Raw genomic sequence first — 21,408 nt, forward strand, 5'->3', positions numbered from 1 at the left:
TTTCACAATTACTGTTTTTACTGTATTAAATAATTAAATGCAGCCTTGGTGAGACTTCTTGCAAAAACATTTAAAAATCTTAGAGACCCCAAACTTTTAAACTGTAGTGTCCATCTAAAACGTCTGTACACACACGTGCACATCTGTGGGATGGGCGCCATATTCACCAAATTGGTCTAATTGAATATTGTGAGTTTTGGGTGGATTGAGACCTGTCATGACTCACAGAGATGCACGTAGGGAAAAGAAAATCCAAATGAGAGGATGAGCAAATATACAATGAGTAAAAACAAGCCTAGACAGCTTGAGATTCCAAATGATTCCAGAACGCTTCACATCCTGTTTAAACGTATCTGATGCGAACACACTGACTCATGCATGTGCATGTGCAGTAACAGGAATTTTAATCAGATTTCAATGAATAATAAAAATAGTGGTCTGCATCATTGGCGAATGAAATCCTAAACTTGTTTCTTACTAATTTTGAGGTGCTGATTCCAAAAACAGTGGCTGTTTTGCACGTTACGTGCAAATGCATTGTGTAGCATTTTTGCTTTTGATAACCATTTGTAAGGTGAAGAAGTCGTATTTGTAAAGTTGTATTATCCCTTAATCAGAAGAAAAACTGAATCAAATACATGATTTGTCTTGTTTTTGTCTTCCTCTGAGCCAGATTACAACTATTTCTTCAGTTCCCAACTCACTTTCTCATGTATGAATGATTCTGAAGACATTATTTTATGCATAATCCTAAAAATCTGAGAATTATGGCCAGTGACAGAAGAAAATGCAAACACGACCCAGATGTTTTCTGCTACATCAGTGGGTGTTTTACTATATCCAAAGTGCTTATTTTGTAAAGTTTGTCGATATTAAATGTGTTTGTATTTGAACTTTCTAAGACTGGAAGTTAAATGATACATTTTGAATACTTTTTTCCGTCATTAAAGCCGAACCTTTAGACATTTGACTGCTTTTGTTATTCTAAAAAGTGCATTAAGGCAGGTACACAGCAGATACACTGCTGCTCAAAAGTATGGATCAGTACAATTTTTTATGATTTTTAAAGACTTTTCTTATGCTTATCAAGGCTGCATTTATTTGATCAAAAAATACAGAAAAAAACAGTAATATTGCAAAATGTTATTACAATATAACATAATTTAATATACTTTAAAATATAATTTATTCCTGTGATGCAAAGCCAAATTTTCATCAGCTGTTAATCCAGTCTAAGGTGTCACATGATCCTTCAGATTTATTATCAACGTTGAAAACAGTTGTGCTGCTTTTTTTTTTTTTTGGGACGTGGTACTTTTTTTTCAGGATTCTTTGATAAATAAAAGGTTAAAAAGAGCAGCATTTACTAAAAATAGAAAGGTTTTCTAACAATATACACTACTGTTCAAAAATTTGGGGTCAGTAAATTTTTATTCTTTCTTTTTTTGACAGAAATGAACACTTTTATTCACCAACGATGGCTTAAATTAATAAAAAGTGATAGCATACAATTTACATTGTTAGAAAAGATTTATATTTTGAATAAATGCTGTTCTTTTTAACTTGTTATACAATAACATCCTGAAAAAAAGTAAAATATTTTGAAAAAAAAAAAATTGACAACATAACTGTTTCCAACATTGATCATTCTAATAATAAATCAGCATATTAGAATGATTTCTGAAGGATCATGTGACACTTAAGACTGGCGTAACAGCTGATGAAAATTCAGCTTTGCATCACAGGAATAAATTATATTTTACAATTGTTATTTTAAATGGTAATAAAATTTCACAACATTACTGTTTTTATTGTATTTTGTAAATAATTAATATATAATATATATATATATAATTGTATTTTTGATCAAATAAATGCAGTTGAAACATTTTCATTCTTATTTTGTAAAAAAAAATTCTGGAATGGAAAGTTTTATTGGTATTTTTCAACTCAGCATCATCAAATTAAGCAATATTAGACCTTTTAGCAAAACAGGTTTGTTTGTTTTTTTGGTTCAGGTTGTAAAAGGGACTTTCCAAATAACTTTTCTGCTGATTCATGGATATTTTGAGAGCATGCAGTAAAACCACTCACAAATGTTTTGTAACGGACTGTTGAAGACCTGTCAGAGAAAATGCAATGCATTAAAGATTGGCTGATAGAGAAGGAATAGAAGAGAGCAGAGCAGAGAGCAGAAAACATTCAGCATAGTCTTACATTATTTGAGTTCGCCGCAGTCACACGTTTGCGCAGAGAAAAGCGCTGCCGGCTTTGCTGAGAGAGATTTCGAAGAGACTGTCGACCACGAGATGCAAAACTTCTCAGCGGTGAGATGGCCCTCTCAAACCTTCCCGCTTGTTCATCTTCCTCTTCCTTGATTACCTCCTCACGCTCCAAAGCGCCTGACATCAGCTCCACAGCCTCCTGTAACGAGCGTCGCATGTTGCCCACCCATCCCGACACCTGCGTCTGCGCCTCTGAGAGTTTGTTACCCAAGAACTGCATCTTCTTTCACTCGTGCTGGGTGGTATCTAGTGGGAAACGATTTGTTCTTAAGGAAAAAATCCCAGATGCGAGGTCTAAAGGGCGTTATAGCCGACAAGCATTGGCATCTCTGTAGGCATTCTGACCAGACTTTATGCCAGTGTCCATCACAGAAAGCACTTCAGGTTGTCGATCAGTTCTGGTTGCTCTTCCAGCATGTTTCTTCGCAAAAGGCATTTAACGTCAAACCATTCTACTACTGATCTCCTGTGAAATCTTCTTGTTTAGCTGAGGTTGAAACACAAATCTGAGAATACAATCTTCTGACATCCAGATATTAAAGTCTCGTAAGCTTCTCTCTTGTGCAATTCCCCCAAACCCCAATGGAAAAACATAGCAGCACTCCGGCAAGCCCACCGCTTACGCTTGACACGCTGCAGGTACGAACAGGTACCGGAAACAGACACAGCCCTCAAATGAGTGACAACATCCCGGCTCAAAGAAACAGAAGGAGAGGGAGAAAGGGGGAAGGGATGAAAGAAGATCAAAGACAATTATGTCACTGCATTTGAAATAGTAAAATACAGATGGACAGAAAAAGAAAACAGGAAAGACTTTTACATGAGAACGTTTCTGTATCTGTGAACTTTGGAAGAGAAACGGTAAACCACAAAACCCTTATGCAAACTATTGCTGAATCAGGTGCTTTATACTGCACTGTGCATTAGTTTGACTATTTGTCATGACTAACAGGCTGTGTTTGTCTAATATGAGCCATAGCGTGTGTGGGTGCAATAAACTTTCCTTGACACCAGCTGTTACGCCTGGTCTAAGTATAGCTTTAACTGAAGGACATTTATTTCACACTAAATAATCAGATAGGATAAGAAACTCTGTAGTAGCCATTGTAAGAATAAAATAAAGATGCTTGCAGACAGATAGTCTCTAATGCTCATCAAGGCTGCATTTATTTGATCTAAAATACAATAATATTTTAAAATATTATTACAATTAATTATCATTATACTTAACAATATCAGCAACTTTTATTAAACCCAGTCGTCTAAAAACTGCTCACCGAGGCTGCATTTATTTGGCCAAAAATACAGTAAAATCAGTTATATTGTGAAATATTATTATAATTTCAATTAAGTGTTTTTTATTTAAACATATTTTAAAATGTAATTTATTCCTGTGATCAGAGCTGAATTTTCAGCATCATTACTCCAGTCTTCAGTGTCACATGATCCTTCAGAAATCATTCTAATATGCTGATTTATTATTATTTATAATGTTGGAAACAGTTGTGCTGCTTAATATTGTTTCTGGAACCTGTTTTACTTTTTTTCAGAATTATAATTTTACAAAACATTTCTATTTTAAATAAATGATTTCTAAAGGATTATGTGACACTGAAAACTAGAGTAATGCTGGTGAAAATTATTATTTTGTTCACATTCACATCACAATTACATTTTATTTTATTATATTTTATGTTTAATTATATATATATATATATATATATATATATATATATATATATAAAATATAAAACTTTTTATTTCCAATCATTTATAAAATATATTAGAATATTTCACATTGTTAACAATTTTACTATATTTCAGCCTTTTTTTGTTTTTAAAAAAGATAAATTAATAAAAAAAAAAAAAATTATCGATCACAAAGGTTTGAATGGTAGCGTATATATATATTTTTACACTTCCACAGCTGACCACATTTCATCATTTAGCAATGGCATAGCAGCTAAAAATGTAAATAGTGTCAGTTTTGATTTCATGTCGACAAGTACTTGAGCAGCAAGAATAATTCAAATAAAAACCAAAAAATAAAGATGCTTGTAGACAGATAATCTCTAATGCTCATCATGGCTGCATTTATTTGATCTAAAATACAGTAATATTGTGAAATATTATTACAATTAACAATAACAGCAACTTTTATTAAACCCAGACGTCTAAAATTGTTTAAACATTTGTGGGTACTAAGAGTTTTTATTGTTTGTGAAGTGTTTTTTTTTTATGTTTTCTGCTCACCGAGGCTGCATTTATTTGGCCAAAAATACAGTAAAATCAGTTATATTGTGAAATATTATTATAATTTCAAATAAGTGTTTTCTATTTAAATATATTTTAAAATGTAATTTATTCCTGTGATGCAAAGCTGAATTTTCAGCATCGTTACTCCAGTCCTTAGTGTCCCATGATCCTTCAGAAATTATTCTAATATGCTGATTTATTATTATTTATAATGTCAAGTACTTGAGCAGCAAGAATAATTCAAATACAAACCAAAAAAAAAAATAACGTTAAAAATATGAAAATATTCTACAGATATGAACATTTGTGAAAACTCCCCTAATTTAAGCAATAATGTTTGTTCGACTTAATGACCCTGGTGGTTAAGAAAAGCACTTCAATTCTAGTCTTCCTCAACAAAACCAGCACTCATCAGTCACAACAAGTGCTGGGGAAAGTTACTTTTAAATGTAATGCATTATAATATTGCATAAAAAGCGACTAATGTGTTACTTAGTTACTTGTTACGGAAAGTAATGCGTTGTTACTTTTGTATTGCATTTTCTCATCTTTCTCACTTGTGTCATTTAATTTTTGCAGGTTTGTATCATATTCTGAATTTCCATTTCACTGTTTTTATTCATTTTAGGGAATACTGAATGTCTTTTGTGTAAGTTATGAGTAAATGCATGTTCACATTTAGTCTAGAACTACAGAAATTATAATGTTTATACAGCTCACACAACGCCTCTGCACTTACTCAGATTTCTCTCAACATGGGGACAGGAGAGATGTCAGTCAATAAATGACTGACATTTATTGACAGACAGCTCTCCTTATTTGAATAATAATACACCTACTTATTTGAAAAAGTAACTCAGATATTAAAAATGAATGTGTAACTTTTTTACTTCTAATGCGTTACCACCAACACTGATCACAGCACCTATCTACACAACCGTACTTTGGTATAGAACAGATACAGTCTGTAGCAGTACAGGTGAGTTGAACACTTTTAAAGAGAAGTGAAATTATAGACATTTCCTCGGGCGAATAAAAACTACTCGTGAAACAGATCCACTTGACACTACTGAAAATCATATTTCATAACCCGCTCTGAACAGCTCAAATGGCTTCTTTAGAACTACATTTAATTAAATCCTTTCATAAGGGCTTATGAGATGGAAATACTGTACCATACTGTAATCATAATGGATTTCACAGCAATCAGGAACCAGGAAAACATTCTCTTATGTCATGATATTACTTTACTAAGCATACAAATAACCTGGCAGAAACAGGCAAACACAATCCTATCAACCGTTGAAGAGCTAAATAATATCTAGAATATACCAACACGCTAGCAACCACATACTGTAGCAACGCTTAAAATTCTCAGAACACAAAAAAGGCAAAACATTTATAATGTTACAAAAGACTTCTATTTTAAAACAAGATCATGTGACACTGAAAACTAGAGTAAATGGCTGCTGAAAAGTATTTTTTTCATCATAATTTGGTTTAATTATATTTAATTGCATTTTCAAATTCATTTTATAATAATTTTTCTATAATATTTCACATATTACACATTTTTATAATTAAATTAATTTAATTAATTAAAAAAAATATATATATATATTTTTATTGAAACTTTTGTGTTGCTGGGTACAACAGAATAGCAACAAAATAGATGTTAAACAATTGTATTTTAAACAATGGCACCCAGCAACTGAAGAGGCTGTGTTTGATACTAATATCAATAAGCTAACAGACAAAAAAGACTCTAATTATTATTAGTACTGTAAATGGAAAATATTTGGACTTTTTTTTAAACTGTTATGTTTTACATTCTTTTATATTATTGTTTTAACATATATAAACAATTGTGATGCTGACTTTTGTATCACCCAATTTCTTAAGAAAATGTAATTTTTTTTATCTTTGCTTCATTAAATACCCCACAAGCCCACATTTAGATGGATGCTGAACATTTTAATAAACCGTTCTGTGAAAAAAATACATAAACCAGAGAAATCACCCCTGTAAACACAGATATTTTCTGTCCTCTATTTTCTTTCCTGATGCAAATAACTGCATGAACACTCAGTGAAACCCAAAAAAGTCTTAATCTCTAGCCCAATAGATTCAACCAGTAATTCACTATGAAAATATGAAAAAAGACACTATTCAAATCATTGCACATCATTGCAAATCTATTTCTGTTTCAGACATGTTGGCGTTTCAACTGATTATCTGATGCATAAAACACCCTTCACATCTCTGCTTTGCATATAAAAGTAAACATCCAAACCTACAGGGCTTTGCAAATCATTTACATGTAGATCAGAGCAGAGAAACTTCCCTGTCTGTTCCCGAAACTTTTCACAGGAATCAAATGCGAGTTCAGCTCTCGAAAATAAACCATAATTAGTGGTGCTTGCTAAACTCAATTATAGCGCATACTTAAGGTTTGATCAAATCCAATACATCCTTAGCTGTAAGCATTGGCTATGTTTCATTAAGTTGTGATTATGTTGCTGTGATTACATTGGTGCTCATGTAAACAGAATATTGCGAATGATGTAATTCTGATCATAATTACAGTAACCATAATCACAGTAAAATATATGGAGCACTGTGGTTTTAATTGCATCTGCCACTCGGATAAACAAGAACCAAGGACTATTTTGCATTTAAAGCAGCATACAAATAAAGCGTACAAACAGCAGCAACGAACAAGCCTGTATTTGAAACAGACATTTTGTGTTGCTGTTGACAAGAAAATAGCAACGAGATGGCTGTAAAACAACTATATTTTTTATTCAAAGTAATGGTAAGGCTAAAACAACTAAAGGAATAATCAAAATAAGGTCAAGGTAGGGCTGGGCGATAAATTGATAACGATAATTATCGTGCGATATGAATGTCCTCGATAAACAACAAGAATACGATAAATGTTCGATATAATGTTTATGAGGCAAAAGCGGAACAAAAGAGCACTAGTCAAAGCGCGCCACTCAGACCGTTCATCCGCTCGGATCAAAGTTCAAATGCCGCACAGCGTGAACTTAAAGGGGTCCTATTATGCTCTTTTACAAAGTCTAGATTTTGTTTTGGAGGTGTACTCGAACATGCTTTCATGCTTGGTGGTTCGAAAAACGTAATTTACATTATTACAATACATTTCTGCCAGCCTGGCACAAATGACTCGATTAGTTTCGGGTTTCGCCTTCCGAAAAACGAAATGTGTTGTGATTGGTTAGCTCTCCTACTGCGTTGCGATTGGCGAACAGCTTAGACGGTGTTTCAGTACTGCCACGCCCCTTGTCAAAGAAGCAAGTTCAGTGTACAATTGTTTGCGCAGGCTAGATTAAAATGATTCTTACATTTTAAATATGGATATTTTTCTTCCAAAAATGCATAGATTCGCTACAGGAGGCCTTTATTAACCCCCCGGAGCTGTGTGAGGCACTTCTCATGGATGGATGCATATTATTGGACTTGTTTTTTACTGCTGAGAAGAAACACCTATTGATGCCGTTCTAAAGCTTCGGAGTGCCAGGATCAATTTTAATATATCTCCGATTGCATTCATCTGACAGAAGGAAGTCATATACACCTACGATGCATGAAGGGTGAGTAAATAATATGCTACAGTGGTGTTGGGTCCTATCATCAGCCTGTGAGATCGCCAGTACATGATATTATTGTGCTAATATATTTAATTGCCCAAAACCAGCTCCAGCACAAGGCTAAAAGCAGCCTAACATTATCAAAGAACATCATCACTGATCAGCCTAGCCTAGTCTAGTGCAAATTTATGCATTTTAAAAAACGCTCACAATATAAGTGAAGCTATCTACTAGGGATGGCGAAAACTAAAAAATTTCTTGACCGACCACCGAGCCTCATTAGCCGGTTGAAACCGGTTAACCGATTGGTTTAAAATATGGTACGCTATTTGAAATAACAGCCATTTCGAGCCGCGCCTGCAATTTCGCAACTCTGTCGCATCTCTCTGCCGCTCTGCCTCCCGCACACACACACACACACACACACTGCCACTCACGTCACTTTTTTAAAATCCCCTACAGCGCGAAACATGAGTCCCGCAAACGCGGCGCCGAAGAGCTTGTTGTATGTAATCGTAGGACAAATGGCTCCTTAGTTTCAAATGGTTTGGGTACAAGGTGATCGCTTTGAAAATAAAGGCGTTTGTCTAGGTTAGAAGCTCATTTGAAACATTGCCACGGCTCATTTAAGAAAATGACAGCTCCGAAAAGACGCCGCTCTAACCTCGAGTGTTTTAGCCTGTTGCCTTTACTTTTCGCAAACCTTGTGAGCGCGCGAACCCAAACGCTGTGACCTCGCGCCAAAATGTTTTTATTGGTTTATTAAGTACAAACAGGCGAGTTATGAAAAATTGAGTGTGAGGGATAATTTGTTCACTTAACACAAAAAGATGAGGAATGAGATGGCTAACTGTAGTAGCGTATAGTCCACTGTCTATAATAGCCTAATTTAGATATCACTTTTTTTTTTAACCGACTACGGACAACTTTGACCGGTTAACGTTGATACGGTCAACCACCGGTCAAACGGTCATCGGTTAACATCCCTACTATCTACACTGTATGATAAACAAATCTATTGCCACACACTGCACACATCTGCCGCGTGTTATGTCTCCGACGCGGCAACCAGAGTTGATCGCAGCTTCGGCATGTGTTTTGACCCCCTGTACTGCACACGTCTGCGGCGCGTTACAGCTCTGAAGTGGCCACTCTAGTCAATGCTTGTGTTTATACCTGCCGCGCTGCGGCTCGTTGAAACAATTCTCCACGCTGCATCGCTAAAGTTAGGCTAATCCCCCACCTCGACCCTACTCTCCCTCCAACAATTCGAATTAATTTAATGATATTCTAATGGACCGCGTTGTGACATCATTACATGCGGAAAACAAAGGTTGTAGTCCAAAGGAGCCGTTCGTTGTAGTTCTTAAAAAGGGATTTTTTAAAAACAAAAAATATTTCCTTTTGGAGTGGACTTTGAGATTTGTAACTTTGTAGATCTTTTTTATCCCCAAAGATACACACCACACTGACTAAAAGTCAAAAAGTAAAAAAGCATAATAGCACCCCTTTAAACGGCGGCAGTGTGAATTTAGTGAAGATGAAACAGCGCTGAATAACAGGATATTTGTGGTTTTAACCGTGATTATCATGATCTATGGATGATACTAAGGAAGAGCAATGGTTATTTATTATTTAAAAAAACACACACCCTCCAACAGTCTGAATAATTAAATTTCACCATATAAAAATGAGGTTGCTACAGTTTTTAGAGATATTACTGATTTAATAATGAACATAAATCTACATCTGCATCCTAACTCAAACTACTATCAAATGTGTATTTCTAAGGGGAAAAAATATTATTATTATTAATATTATCAGCTAACAAAAACCCGTTTCTTGATTTGAAACAATATTACTCATTAAAAAATGCAGAACTAAGTAATTATTTTTTTTCTATTAAGATATTTATTTTGTTAAGGAAAAAGTGTTTGTAATGTTCTGACCATAAAGAATAATTTAAAGCCACATTTAACAATCTGTTTTTTACAACCTTCACATTGGAGCAAAAATCTGCCTTAAAACTTGAAAGAAATAAAAAAACTGACATTTATTACAGTAATTATCAATATGGACTGATGTGAAAAAAGAGTTATTGTGATCAATTTTTGGCCATATCATGCAGCCCTAGATCAAGAATTGTGTAAACACATTTGATGAGGTTTCTAAAGTCATGTTGACATCCTAATAATATTAATAATATAATTAAATTTACATTAATTGCACAGTAGTCAGACACATCAGATTGATGTACATGTAATCAGATTGATGTTTGTATAATCTGTTGATCAAATGCAGTCGATAGGTGTTCTTTTAAAATGCCACAGGCCTGACTCAAGGGCAAGTGCCATGTAAGAATAAACACATCTATATACACACACCCAAAACAAAACAGCGTCTACTGCGGTGACATCACTCCATGCCGTCATAAGACACCAATGGGAAATTCCAACATGACACAGTCAATGGAAACAAAGGCCCTGCCCTGAAGATGCGGATCAACCCTACAAGAGCAACATCAACTAATCAAGGTTTCTCGTACCCTCACATGTGAGCTGTGAGCTTTTTACTTTTGGTGCATGCAAGTTGTGCTTACACAGTACAACTCTGAACATTTACAGTTCTTGCAGTTCTTGTATTAGGACAAAGTGCTTGGAAAATGCAGATGCTAATTTTCTTCCCTCAGAACTTCTAACAAACATCAAAACATCCACTGAGCAAATTACATGCATTTGTCTTTAGATTAGGTTAGGATGACAGCATTTAGGCTGTATATTTTACAGACTGTGACTGAGATAAATACTAATGCTCTGCTTTCAATAAACAGGTAAAAGTGTATTTTACACTGATACAAGCCCTTCCAAATAAAATGTGGGGCTGGTAAAATGTCTACAATAACCAAACAAAATTTTAGTGATTAAAAGCTAAAGCTAACTAGCTAGTAACCCCCTATAGGGGGTTCTAAGTATTGAACTACTGAAAGCCAAAAGGTAGTTATTTCAAGTAGTGTTTATTATCAGCTGAGACCAAGGTTAGTTTGGCCTATTAAGTTTCTGTTTAATTTTAATTCAAATAGTTTATAAAAAGTTGCAGTGTTGCTTTTCAGATTTTTTTTGTATTAATGAACATAAATATTCAGAGAAGTTTTTTTTTTTTTTAACTTTTATAATTATATACTTTATATTACATTATTTTGCAAATGTTTACATAAAATATTTGTATATGTTATTATTATATATTTTATTTTTATATTTTTTTGCATTTTACATTACATTTTTTAATATAAAATATTTTGTATATGATTTATATATTTTATATTATGTGTATATTTTATTTTATTTAGTTTAAATATTATTAGAAAATTATTAGAAAATATTAACTATGTATTATGTATTTACGTGTATATCTTTTTATTAATATAATTAATATTATATATAAATATATTTAATATATAAACAACATATTTTTCTTAAAAATATCCATGCATGTGTGTGTATTAATAAATACACAGTACACATATTGTCTAAACAAAAAACTTTTATTTTGGATACGATTAATCACTTAAAAGCACTAATTTTTATATTACATTATTTTATGTTACACAATTTTATATTATTACTTCTATTATATTTTATATTATTTTTGTATTATTTTTTAGATTTTATAGAATATTAAGAGGTACCTTGGACTATAAATACACTGATTGTTAATAATAAATTACTTTTAGATTTTCATAATACAAAGGACCATTGAGACATTGAACATCTTGAACATTTGTATATCTTGGGGCTATTTCATAAAATCAATTAGCAATTTAGTTATGCATCATAGTAATTATGGTTAAGGGAGTTTTACCACTTAAGAACACCCTACACATGTGGCTTACTATTTAATTAAAGCATCAATCAATAAACTATAACTGCCATTGGTCTCACCTCATCTGTTTCTGGCTTCAGCAGGTCCTGTGGTTTGGACAGATCCTCAGTTTCCTCCTCAAACAAATAGGTTTGCTTTCTGCTTTCTGTATAGTTCTGTGGACTGGAAGCTTCAGGTTCAAATCCGATCAGATCTTGCACATTTCCCTGATCTTTGTATGGTTCTTGGTATCCAGGATGACTGGACTTTGATTCTGGCTGTAGACTGTAGTCAGGAGCAGCAGGAGATTCTCTGGATGGAGACGGAGAACGCCTCACCCCGGTTCCCCATCTTCTGGGTTTCACCGAAAAGTCATCATAAATCACTTCTGTGAGACGAGGCGAGACATCAGCAGCCTGGACGGTGGAGACGTGAGTCTGTGACGCTGCAGGTTCCTCCGCGTCAAACGATATTAAGTCATAACTCGTTGGAACTTCCTCTCGTAATCTCTCGACTACTTTATACGTTTCCATCTCATTTTCTTGTTCCTGTCGCAGTTGTTCTTCTTTCAGTCTCTCCATCTCTATTTCTTTCCTTAGTCTCTCTCTTTCTCTTTCTTGTCTCAGTCTTTCTTCTTCTCTCTGTCTCTCTTCTTCCTTTTGTTTTTCTTTCCTTATTCTCTCCATTTCTCGCTCTTGTTTCAGTCTTTCCTCCTCTTTCTGTCTCTCCATCTCCTGAATTCTTTGTCTCTCTTCTTCCATCTCTCTTTCTTTCCTTATCCTCTCTAGTTCTCGCTCTTTTCTCAATCTTTCTTCCTCTTTCTGTTTCTCCAACTCTTGAATTCTCCTCTTCTCCTCTTCCATCTCTTTTTCTTTCTTTAATCTCTCTCTTTCCTGTCTTTGTCTTTCCTCTTCTCTCTGTCGCTCTTCTTCCATTCGCTTTCTTTCTTCCATTTCTTTTTCTTTCCTTATTCGCTCCATTTCTCGCTCCTGTCTTAGTCTTTCCTCCTCTTTCTGTCTTTCCAGCTCCTGAATTCTTTGTCTCTCCTCTTCCATTTCTTTTTCTTTCCTAAGTCTCTCTATTTCTCGTTCTTTCCTCAGTCTTTCTTCCTCTTTCTGTTTCTCCAACTCTTGAATTCTTCTTCTCTCTTCTTCCATCTCCTTTTCTTTCTTTAGTCTCTCTCTTTCCTGTCTCAGTCTTTCCTCTTCTCTCTGTCGCTCTTCTTCCATTCGCTTTCTTTCTTCCATTTCTTTTTCTTTCCTTATTCGCTCTATTTCTTGTTCTTTCCTCAGTCTTTCTTCCTCTTTCTGTCTCTCCAACTCTTGAATTCTCTCTTCTTCCATCTCCTTTTCTTTCCGCAGTCTCTCTTTTTCTCGTTCCTGTCTCAGTCTTTCCTCCTCTTTCTGTCTTTCCATCTCTTCAGTTCTTCGCCTTTCTTCCTCCATCTCTTTTTCTTTCCTTATCCTCTCTAATTCTCGCTCTTTTCTCATTCTTTCTTCCTCTTTCTGTCTCTCCATCTCTTGAATTCTTTGTCTCTCTTCCTCCATCTCTTTTTCTTTCTTTAGTCTCTCTCTTTCTCTTTCCTGTCTCAGTCTTTCTTCCTCTTTCTGTCTCTCCAACTCTTGTTTTCTTTTCCTCTCTTCTTCCATCTCTTTTTCTTTTTTTAGTCTCTCTAATTCTCGTTGCTGTCTCAATCTTTCCTCCTCTCTCTGTCTCTCCAACTCCTGAATTCGTTTCCTCTCTTCTTCCATTTCTCTCTCTTTCTTTAGTCGTTCCTCTTCTCTCTGTCTCTCTTTTTCTTCTTCAATCCTTCTCTTCTCCTCTTCGATCTGTCTCCTCCTCTCCTCCTCTTTTCTTTCTTCTTCAATTCTTCTCTTTCGTTCTTCTTCTTGCTTTCTCCTTTCTTCCATCTGTCTTTGCTTTTCCTCTTCCTGTTTTCTCTCTTCTTCAGCACGTTTCCGTTCCTCCTCTTTCTGTCTCTCCATTTCTCTTGCCTTCCTCTCCTCCTCCAAAAGTCTTTTCCTTTCCTGCTCCTGTCTTTCTTTCTCTAACTGCTCATCTATTCTCTGTTTTTCTTCTTCTTCCCTTCTCTTTGTCTCTGCATCTAGGCTCATCCCAACCCTTCGGTAAACAGGAACAGGGACAAAGTTCTCATCTTCATCTTCATCATCTTTCTCTTTTTCTACATTCTTGATTTCTGTCGCATTTGATGGTTTGTCAAAGGGCACCTTCTCTGTCGCTGCAGGTTTTTCAGATGATCTCTCACTCTGTGGCTCATCTGAGGTGCTCTGTCTCTTGTCAGAAGGTGGACTGCAAATATAAGAATTACAGCATTAAAAATAAGGACAACATGAGGCCAGGAACATGTATAAGTATACATACTTAACTTTCCTGCCAACATTTGCATTAGCCCCACCACAAAATAATTTTTAGCTATTTGCTAAGAATAATATTTATATAATGTAATTATTCTTTTGTTACCACCACAGTTGGCCAATGGAAAAAAATATTTGCAACTAATTATACGGTCACATAGATAGATAGATAGATAGACAGACAGAACTTTATTGTCAAACTATTTAAGTCTGAAATTTATCTTGCATGACAGTATGTTTACACTCTGCACACTCTTTACAAACACAACTCACATACATAAACACACTAAATACAATATAATACAAAAGAAAAAACATTATTCATAAACAAGATTAATTTATAGACACACTTTTTCTGATACATGATTGTATGAATTGTTATTGATTGGTTGAAGACTACAAGTCATTTTTGCAATTTCAACAAAATCAGCTAGATATCTTGGTGACAATCAGCAAAATTTACAAAAATCAAACGTTTAAGTTAATTGCAAAACACCATTCTAAAGAAAAATGTTTGTTAACCTACTAAATAAGTAAAATAAAAGAAAATAATAAACTGAAACATTCGTTCCTGAATGATTCAACGTTATTTCGAATGAATCGACTGAATGAATGGCTCACTGACTGACTTGCATGTTTTGTTCCAGAATGATTCAGTGGTTTTATGAATAAATCTGCTGAATAATGGCTCATTGACTCACTCACTTGTACTTGTTTAATTCCTGAAAGATTCAACGCTATTTCGAAATTAATCGGCTGAATGAACGGTTCATTGACTCACTTGCATGTTTTGCTTCTGAAAGATTCAGTGCTTTTATGAATGAATCTGCTGAATCTGCTGAATGAACTGACTCACCCAATTGTACTGGTTTAATTCCTGAATGATTCAACGTTATTTCGAATGAATCCGCTGAATGAATGGCTCATTGACTCAGTTGCATGTTTTGCTCCTAAATGATTCAGCACTTTTATGAATGAATCCATGGAATTAATGGCTCATTGGCTCACTTCCTTGTACTTGTTCAATTCCTGAATGATTCAATGTTATTTCGAACGAATCTGCTGTAAGAATGGCTCATTGACTCAAATGCATGTTTTGCTCCCTGAATGATATAATGCTTTTATGAATAAATCTGCTGAATGAATGGCTCATTGACTCGCTTGCTTGTACTTGTTTAGTTCTTGATGGATTCCACACTTTTCTGAATGAATCCACTGAGTGAATGATTCACTAACTCACTTGCTTGTTTCGTTTCGGAACAATTCAACGCTATTTCAAACAAATTGGCTGAATGAATGGCTCACTGACTTACTCGCTTGTTTAGTTCCTGAATGATTCAATGCTATTTTGAATGAATCTGCCGAATGAATGATTCATTGACTCACTCGTTTGTGAATGATTAAATTCTATTTCAAACTAATCTGAATGAATGGCTCATTGACTGACTTGCATGATTTAATCCTGCATGATTTAACACTTTTACAAATGAATCCGCTGAATGAATAGCTCATTGACTTGATTGTAGGCTACATGTCAAATTGTTAAAAGTCATAACAAACATAGCTGAATAGTATTCTAATACGATCGAGTGGGTGTTTGGATCAAGACCGCTATCACAATTACATCACGCTTATGCAATAAATAAAATGGGTGAGTAAGATCATTGAATGTAAACACAGAGTATATTTTATGATAAGAAACACAATTCTCGCGGGTCAAAATGAAAAGAAAGGGCTTCACTAACCTTTTAGGAGCACCAGTGGATGGCAAGCGTATCCTTGGTGTGTCCAAGCTTAGATTCTTTATTCTCTGTTTAATGTCAACAGATATTTCGGCAGGTGGATTGTCTCTTTTGTTGAAGGTTTCCCTGCGCTGAGCTGCTGCAGATTGATCAAAGAGAAGGCTGATCCGTCTCCTAATGCTGCCTCCGCTGACCTCCTCGTCTCCCGTCTCTCCTTTCTCCAAAGGAAGCTTTGAAAACTTGGACTCAGAAGGAGATTGTGGCAGCCTCTCTTTCTCCAGCTTGCTGATTTCAGCATCTCTCCTCACCTCCTTCTCGGGTTGAGACGGTGACTCAAACTTGGAGGTCAGCTCCATGGAGAGACGATTTCGAGGTGGCCAGAACCGTGAAGGTGCTTTGACGTTGGCTTCAATCTTGGCTGCCTCTTCTTGGTCCTCCTGGTCGAGAATCTTTTGATCGAGAGAACCAAAGGATTTTGCTCTGCTCCTGAGCTGAACGCCCTTCACATCTTTATCGGTCACACCAGACTCTGGACCAGTTTGGTTATCAGAATCAGGACTCTTAGTGGGTTCTGGTGTAGGCTTAGCTATTAAGTCAGGTTTTGGGCTGAGTGGGACAGGTTTAGGAGCTGCACTTTGATTAGACCCATTGACTGTGCCGTTTGAGCCTGATTCTAATGGTTTTGTACCACCAGCACCAGATTTTATGTTATTCAAAAGCGTTTCAGAAGAGGAGGCTCTATTGAGCTGCCTGTTAAAGATCGGGGCCCGTATGGGGCGGACGGTGGCGTTCCTTTGCAGGGCAAATGGTTTAGGCATGAGGTGGGGTTTTGGGCCCAACGCTGGCTTCCCTGTGTCTCCAGGGAGTGCAGAGGCTGAAACTGAAGATTTGTCTGGGTTGTTGAGCGATTGGCTCATTTCCCTTGTGGTTGCCTCCACCCGTGCAGCCATGGCTACACACTGCACCTGGATGGGAAAACAAAAGAGAAACACCCCTGTGGGATCTCAGTGGTACTGACATACATCTTTGGGATGTTACTATAAGCATGCATGTAAGAGATTGACACGTATAAAAATACCATAACAAAACAAAACAAAATAATAATAATAATGATAAATACAAATAAATTAATTAATTTAAAAATCACATGAATACATATGATAATTTAAAAAAATATTAGAAAATAGTTACTTGCTGTTTCTTTGTAATTATTGGTGAAAATTACTAGAAGTTTCTGAGTGAAAATTGTTTCGCCACCATTTTTTTATGTATTACTAAATGTATTACTAACTTTATTTAAAAACTCTCCTCTTCTGCAGAACAAGGGGTTTGGGGGAATAATCAAGAAGATGTATATCTTATTTGAAATTAAGTTAAAATAAATATTTTTTTTGCATAAAAATTACATTAGATGGAAAAACTTACACAAAAATTAGAAATGTTGCATGGGGTGATAAACTGAAACAAATATGTTTAGGCTGAAGTACTAAAATTACTAAAGCTTAAACTGCTTATACTGAAAAAATAAAAAATAAAAATAAAATAAATCAAATCTAAGCAGAAATTAAAATAAAAAATAAAAAACTATTAATAATAACAGAAATCAAATAAATCACTGCAAAACCCAAAAATATAAAAATAAAATAAAAATAATAACAATAATGAACACAATAATAGTATTTAAATAATACTAAAATAACACAAACTACTTTGAAGAGCCTCAAAAAAAGCACTGCATCCACTTCAATATAATGATATATTTGATTTTTTAAATTCTATTTATTGTATTTATTTATTTATTATTTTTGCTTGCATAATAATAATAATAAGAATAATAATAAATAATTCCAGTCAATTCATGGCTCTGTTTGAGTCAATAGAGAAAGATGTGTCTTTATCTAACAGGGGTTTATGGGCTTTCTAAGTATTTGGTACTAGCTTTGGTAGTATTACACACAGAACCTTGAATTCATGTATGGATGCACACTTTGAATATCTAATGTAAAATACCATCCTGACACTTTGCCATACTATTTTTACCACATCATGACTTGGGACTTGAAAATCTGAAGTTACAAGATACAAGAACAGCTTGTTAATGGTTAGATAGAGTTGTTAGTTCCTTTGTTTGGCACTCTTCAGTTTAAGTTGCTTTTCATTACATATTCTTTTTTCCTAAAGAAATTTAAAAGATGTCCACACATAGTGCTGATCAATTTAATGGCTAGTGAAGACAACAAGTCCAGAGCTAAGGAAACTTCTGAGGATCAATATGAATGCAGTAAAAGTGAGATAAGGAAAGTGTTATGTAATGTCTGTGCAGTGGTCGAAGATTTTTGGGTGTTTTTTTTTTAGTATTTATTATTTTATTTATTAGTGCAAAACGTATGGTGAGCACAAAACACAAAAACATCGATAGAACGGCAATGACAATAATCAGAAATGACAAATATAATAATAAATGACAAATATAATAATAAATACAGCAATGAAAATAACAGTAATGAAAATAATAAAAAATGACAATCTGAATATTAGTAGTAGTATTTGAATAGTACTAGCAAGTATAATAATATTAATAATAATAATAAGAAGAATAACAATAATAATACTAAAGATAGTGATGATAAAAATAATATTTTGTGATGACAGCAACAGTAATATAATAATAATAACAGTAATAATAGTGATAATAATAATAATAATTCCAATAATTGTAAAAAAAATAATAATAATAATGTAATAATGACACATAATAACAGTAATAATAGTGATAATAATAATAATTCCAATAATTGTAAAAAAAAAAAAATTATAATGTAATAATGACACATACCCATACCCAACACATCTCTAAATATATATGCAAACATGCTTAACATAAAATTAACTTGTTGTTAAGATGTTTTCAAAGAATATATCCTAAATACTCATAAATTGTATCTCTCTACTGGTGAATATTTTAGCATGAACTTCAAATATAATTATACTGTAAATGCATACTTAAAATAAGATTTTTTTTTTTTTTGCCAAAATGGGATAAAAAATATTAAACAGTTCATTTGCCATATAAAAAATATAATATAATAATAAATAAAAAAATATATTTAATATAAATAACTTTTATATTAATTATATAATTGTATATAATTGTATATTAATTATATATTGTAATTATTTATATTAATTATATAATTATATCATGCAAATTTTTACATTTTTCATAAGTTACACATTGCACTTCCCCAAGAAGCAGGTTGCGTATTTCTGTTGCTGCATACGCCAAAGAATATGCTATGTATGTTAATGAAAATCTTTACATTAGACCTTTTTAGTAGAGACAGAATGAATGAATCAATGAAATCAACTTCAAAGCAGCCATAAACACATTAAATCAGTGCTCTCTGGGAAAGAAACAAAAGGCCAATCCAGTCGGTTGAGCTCTCTGAGGCTATGCTACTCTGGTCGGGCTAGATTTTTAAGTTTTTCCATCCAAGTTACTCAAACAAGAAACGACTAGACGTTTCTCTGCAGGCTATTTATACACACCCTGCATGACCCACAATAAATGACCAGCATCACTTTCACCTGATGTGTTTGACTCTGATATCATCAGTCTGCATGTGACAAACATCATCACATGGAGAAATTACTCATTTGCAACAATTATTGTTGAATGCCTCAAACTGTACTCGCCTGAAATAAACCAAAGCAATCCTAATGTTGACATTTCGAAACCGTCGCCCATGTTTTCTTATCATTGTGCAAAACTCACAGTGCTAAACAAGTTAGAGCCTGGCTTGTGATGAGTGTTTAGGAAGAAATCCCTTCAGCAGACTGCATACAATGTTAGGCAAAGCTGTGTTGCTCAGTGTGCTTTCTGACTGGCCACACATAGACATCCCTTCAAGCGAAGACACTGAAACATTATCTACAGGTGAAAAAATGCTCACTTCTCATATTTTGGCTTGGCGTAAATCTGTCTTCCTTCAACAAACCGGTCCAACAGCAAGCCAGTATTGTCATATGAGATACACGGCTGGACAAAATGTGTTATACTCAAAATATATCGCAGTACTAATAGATGACAGAGCCAGCACTTATCAGACAATCCCTTATCTGTATGTACGACAGTTACCGCCAAAGCAACATTGATATTGTAAATTATAGCTGCTATTTACTTGAGAAACCTCGGGAACAGAAAACGTCCATCTCATGGAGAAGCTTGAAATAGATTAGATTATTAAAATGCATATTGTCTTTCTCTGCTTATTGAGATCAAAGGGCAGAGTTAATGTTCAAAGTAAGCAGGGTCATAGCATGTAACCTAAGTAGATCTGCAGAGCTTGCACTCACCAGGAACATATGCAAATTATTATGCACAATTTTACATACTGAGCTTATAACATGGATCGTGCCTGTCTGGAGACAAGCAATATAACCTTTTGTTCTTCAGCCAGGTTTATTTATTTTCCCGCATCTCTGTCATTCTGCTCTGAATTTACAGTTAAATTTCACAATAATACATTTTGTTAGAAGCTTTACTAATATCCAACGAGATTATAGAATTAATCAATTAAGTAATGCAATCAAGTATCTATAAATGGCATCAAATAATAGAAATTAGCTATTGAAGTTAAGCATTATATAACGTTCTTGACTTACTTAAGAGAGTTTTACATGTATTAAAATAGAAAAAGAAAAGCTCATACAACAGGACCACAGTAATCTGCACCTGTTGTTAGGTAATAAGTAACTTATGAATAAGTGCCTCTTACAATGAACCGTCTGTCTTTGAACCCTGTATAATTTCCAGTTGTGAATAAAACGCACTATTTTGGCAGTTTAAGTCCGGAGGTACTATTAAGTATACAGAATGATTAACAAAACAAATTTAACAACCTAAATAAGTATTCCGTGTATTTACATTAGAGACTGAATGTTATCCATAGCATTTTAAATACATAAACAAGTATACATAATGTGCATTTACCTGTATATTGGTAAAATTATTCCATAAGATTGCACATGTAGATTCTAAGCTCAAATACACGTCTGTGTCCTTTTGGGTTGTAGGTGTGCAGCTCAAACTTTAAAGAAAGGAGGGCGGGTCGCAAATGTACGAATCCTACTACGGCATCTGCGTATCTCATGAATATCAATTTACGTTCCATGGTAACTTTACGGGAGTGTCCGCCCCTTTATTAATATTTATAAGACTTCGGCACAGTCTGATTTGTATATTCGATAACGTCCTTGCCTTTCAGCCAATCACCTA

At 34.3% G+C, this 21,408-nt stretch overlaps 1 protein-coding gene across 1 annotated transcript in view; it reads right to left on the reverse strand.

Moving 5' to 3' along the window:
* Positions 1 to 21,254, reverse strand: part of tnks1bp1 (tankyrase 1 binding protein 1) — a 32,548-nt gene extending 11,294 nt beyond the window's left edge. The window contains exons 1-3 of the mRNA XM_051110019.1: positions 21,124 to 21,254; positions 16,134 to 17,095; positions 12,094 to 14,323 (exon numbers count right to left, since the gene is read on the reverse strand). Of these exons, the coding sequence (XP_050965976.1) occupies positions 12,094 to 14,323; positions 16,134 to 17,080 (3,177 nt within the window). The 5' untranslated portion in view covers positions 17,081 to 17,095; positions 21,124 to 21,254. The remainder of the gene's footprint in view (positions 1 to 12,093; positions 14,324 to 16,133; positions 17,096 to 21,123) is intronic.
* Between the last annotated feature and the right edge of the window lie 154 nt (positions 21,255 to 21,408).

Source organism: Labeo rohita, chromosome 5 (genome assembly GCF_022985175.1).
Source record: "Labeo rohita strain BAU-BD-2019 chromosome 5, IGBB_LRoh.1.0, whole genome shotgun sequence".
Taxonomy (NCBI): domain Eukaryota; kingdom Metazoa; phylum Chordata; class Actinopteri; order Cypriniformes; family Cyprinidae; genus Labeo; species Labeo rohita.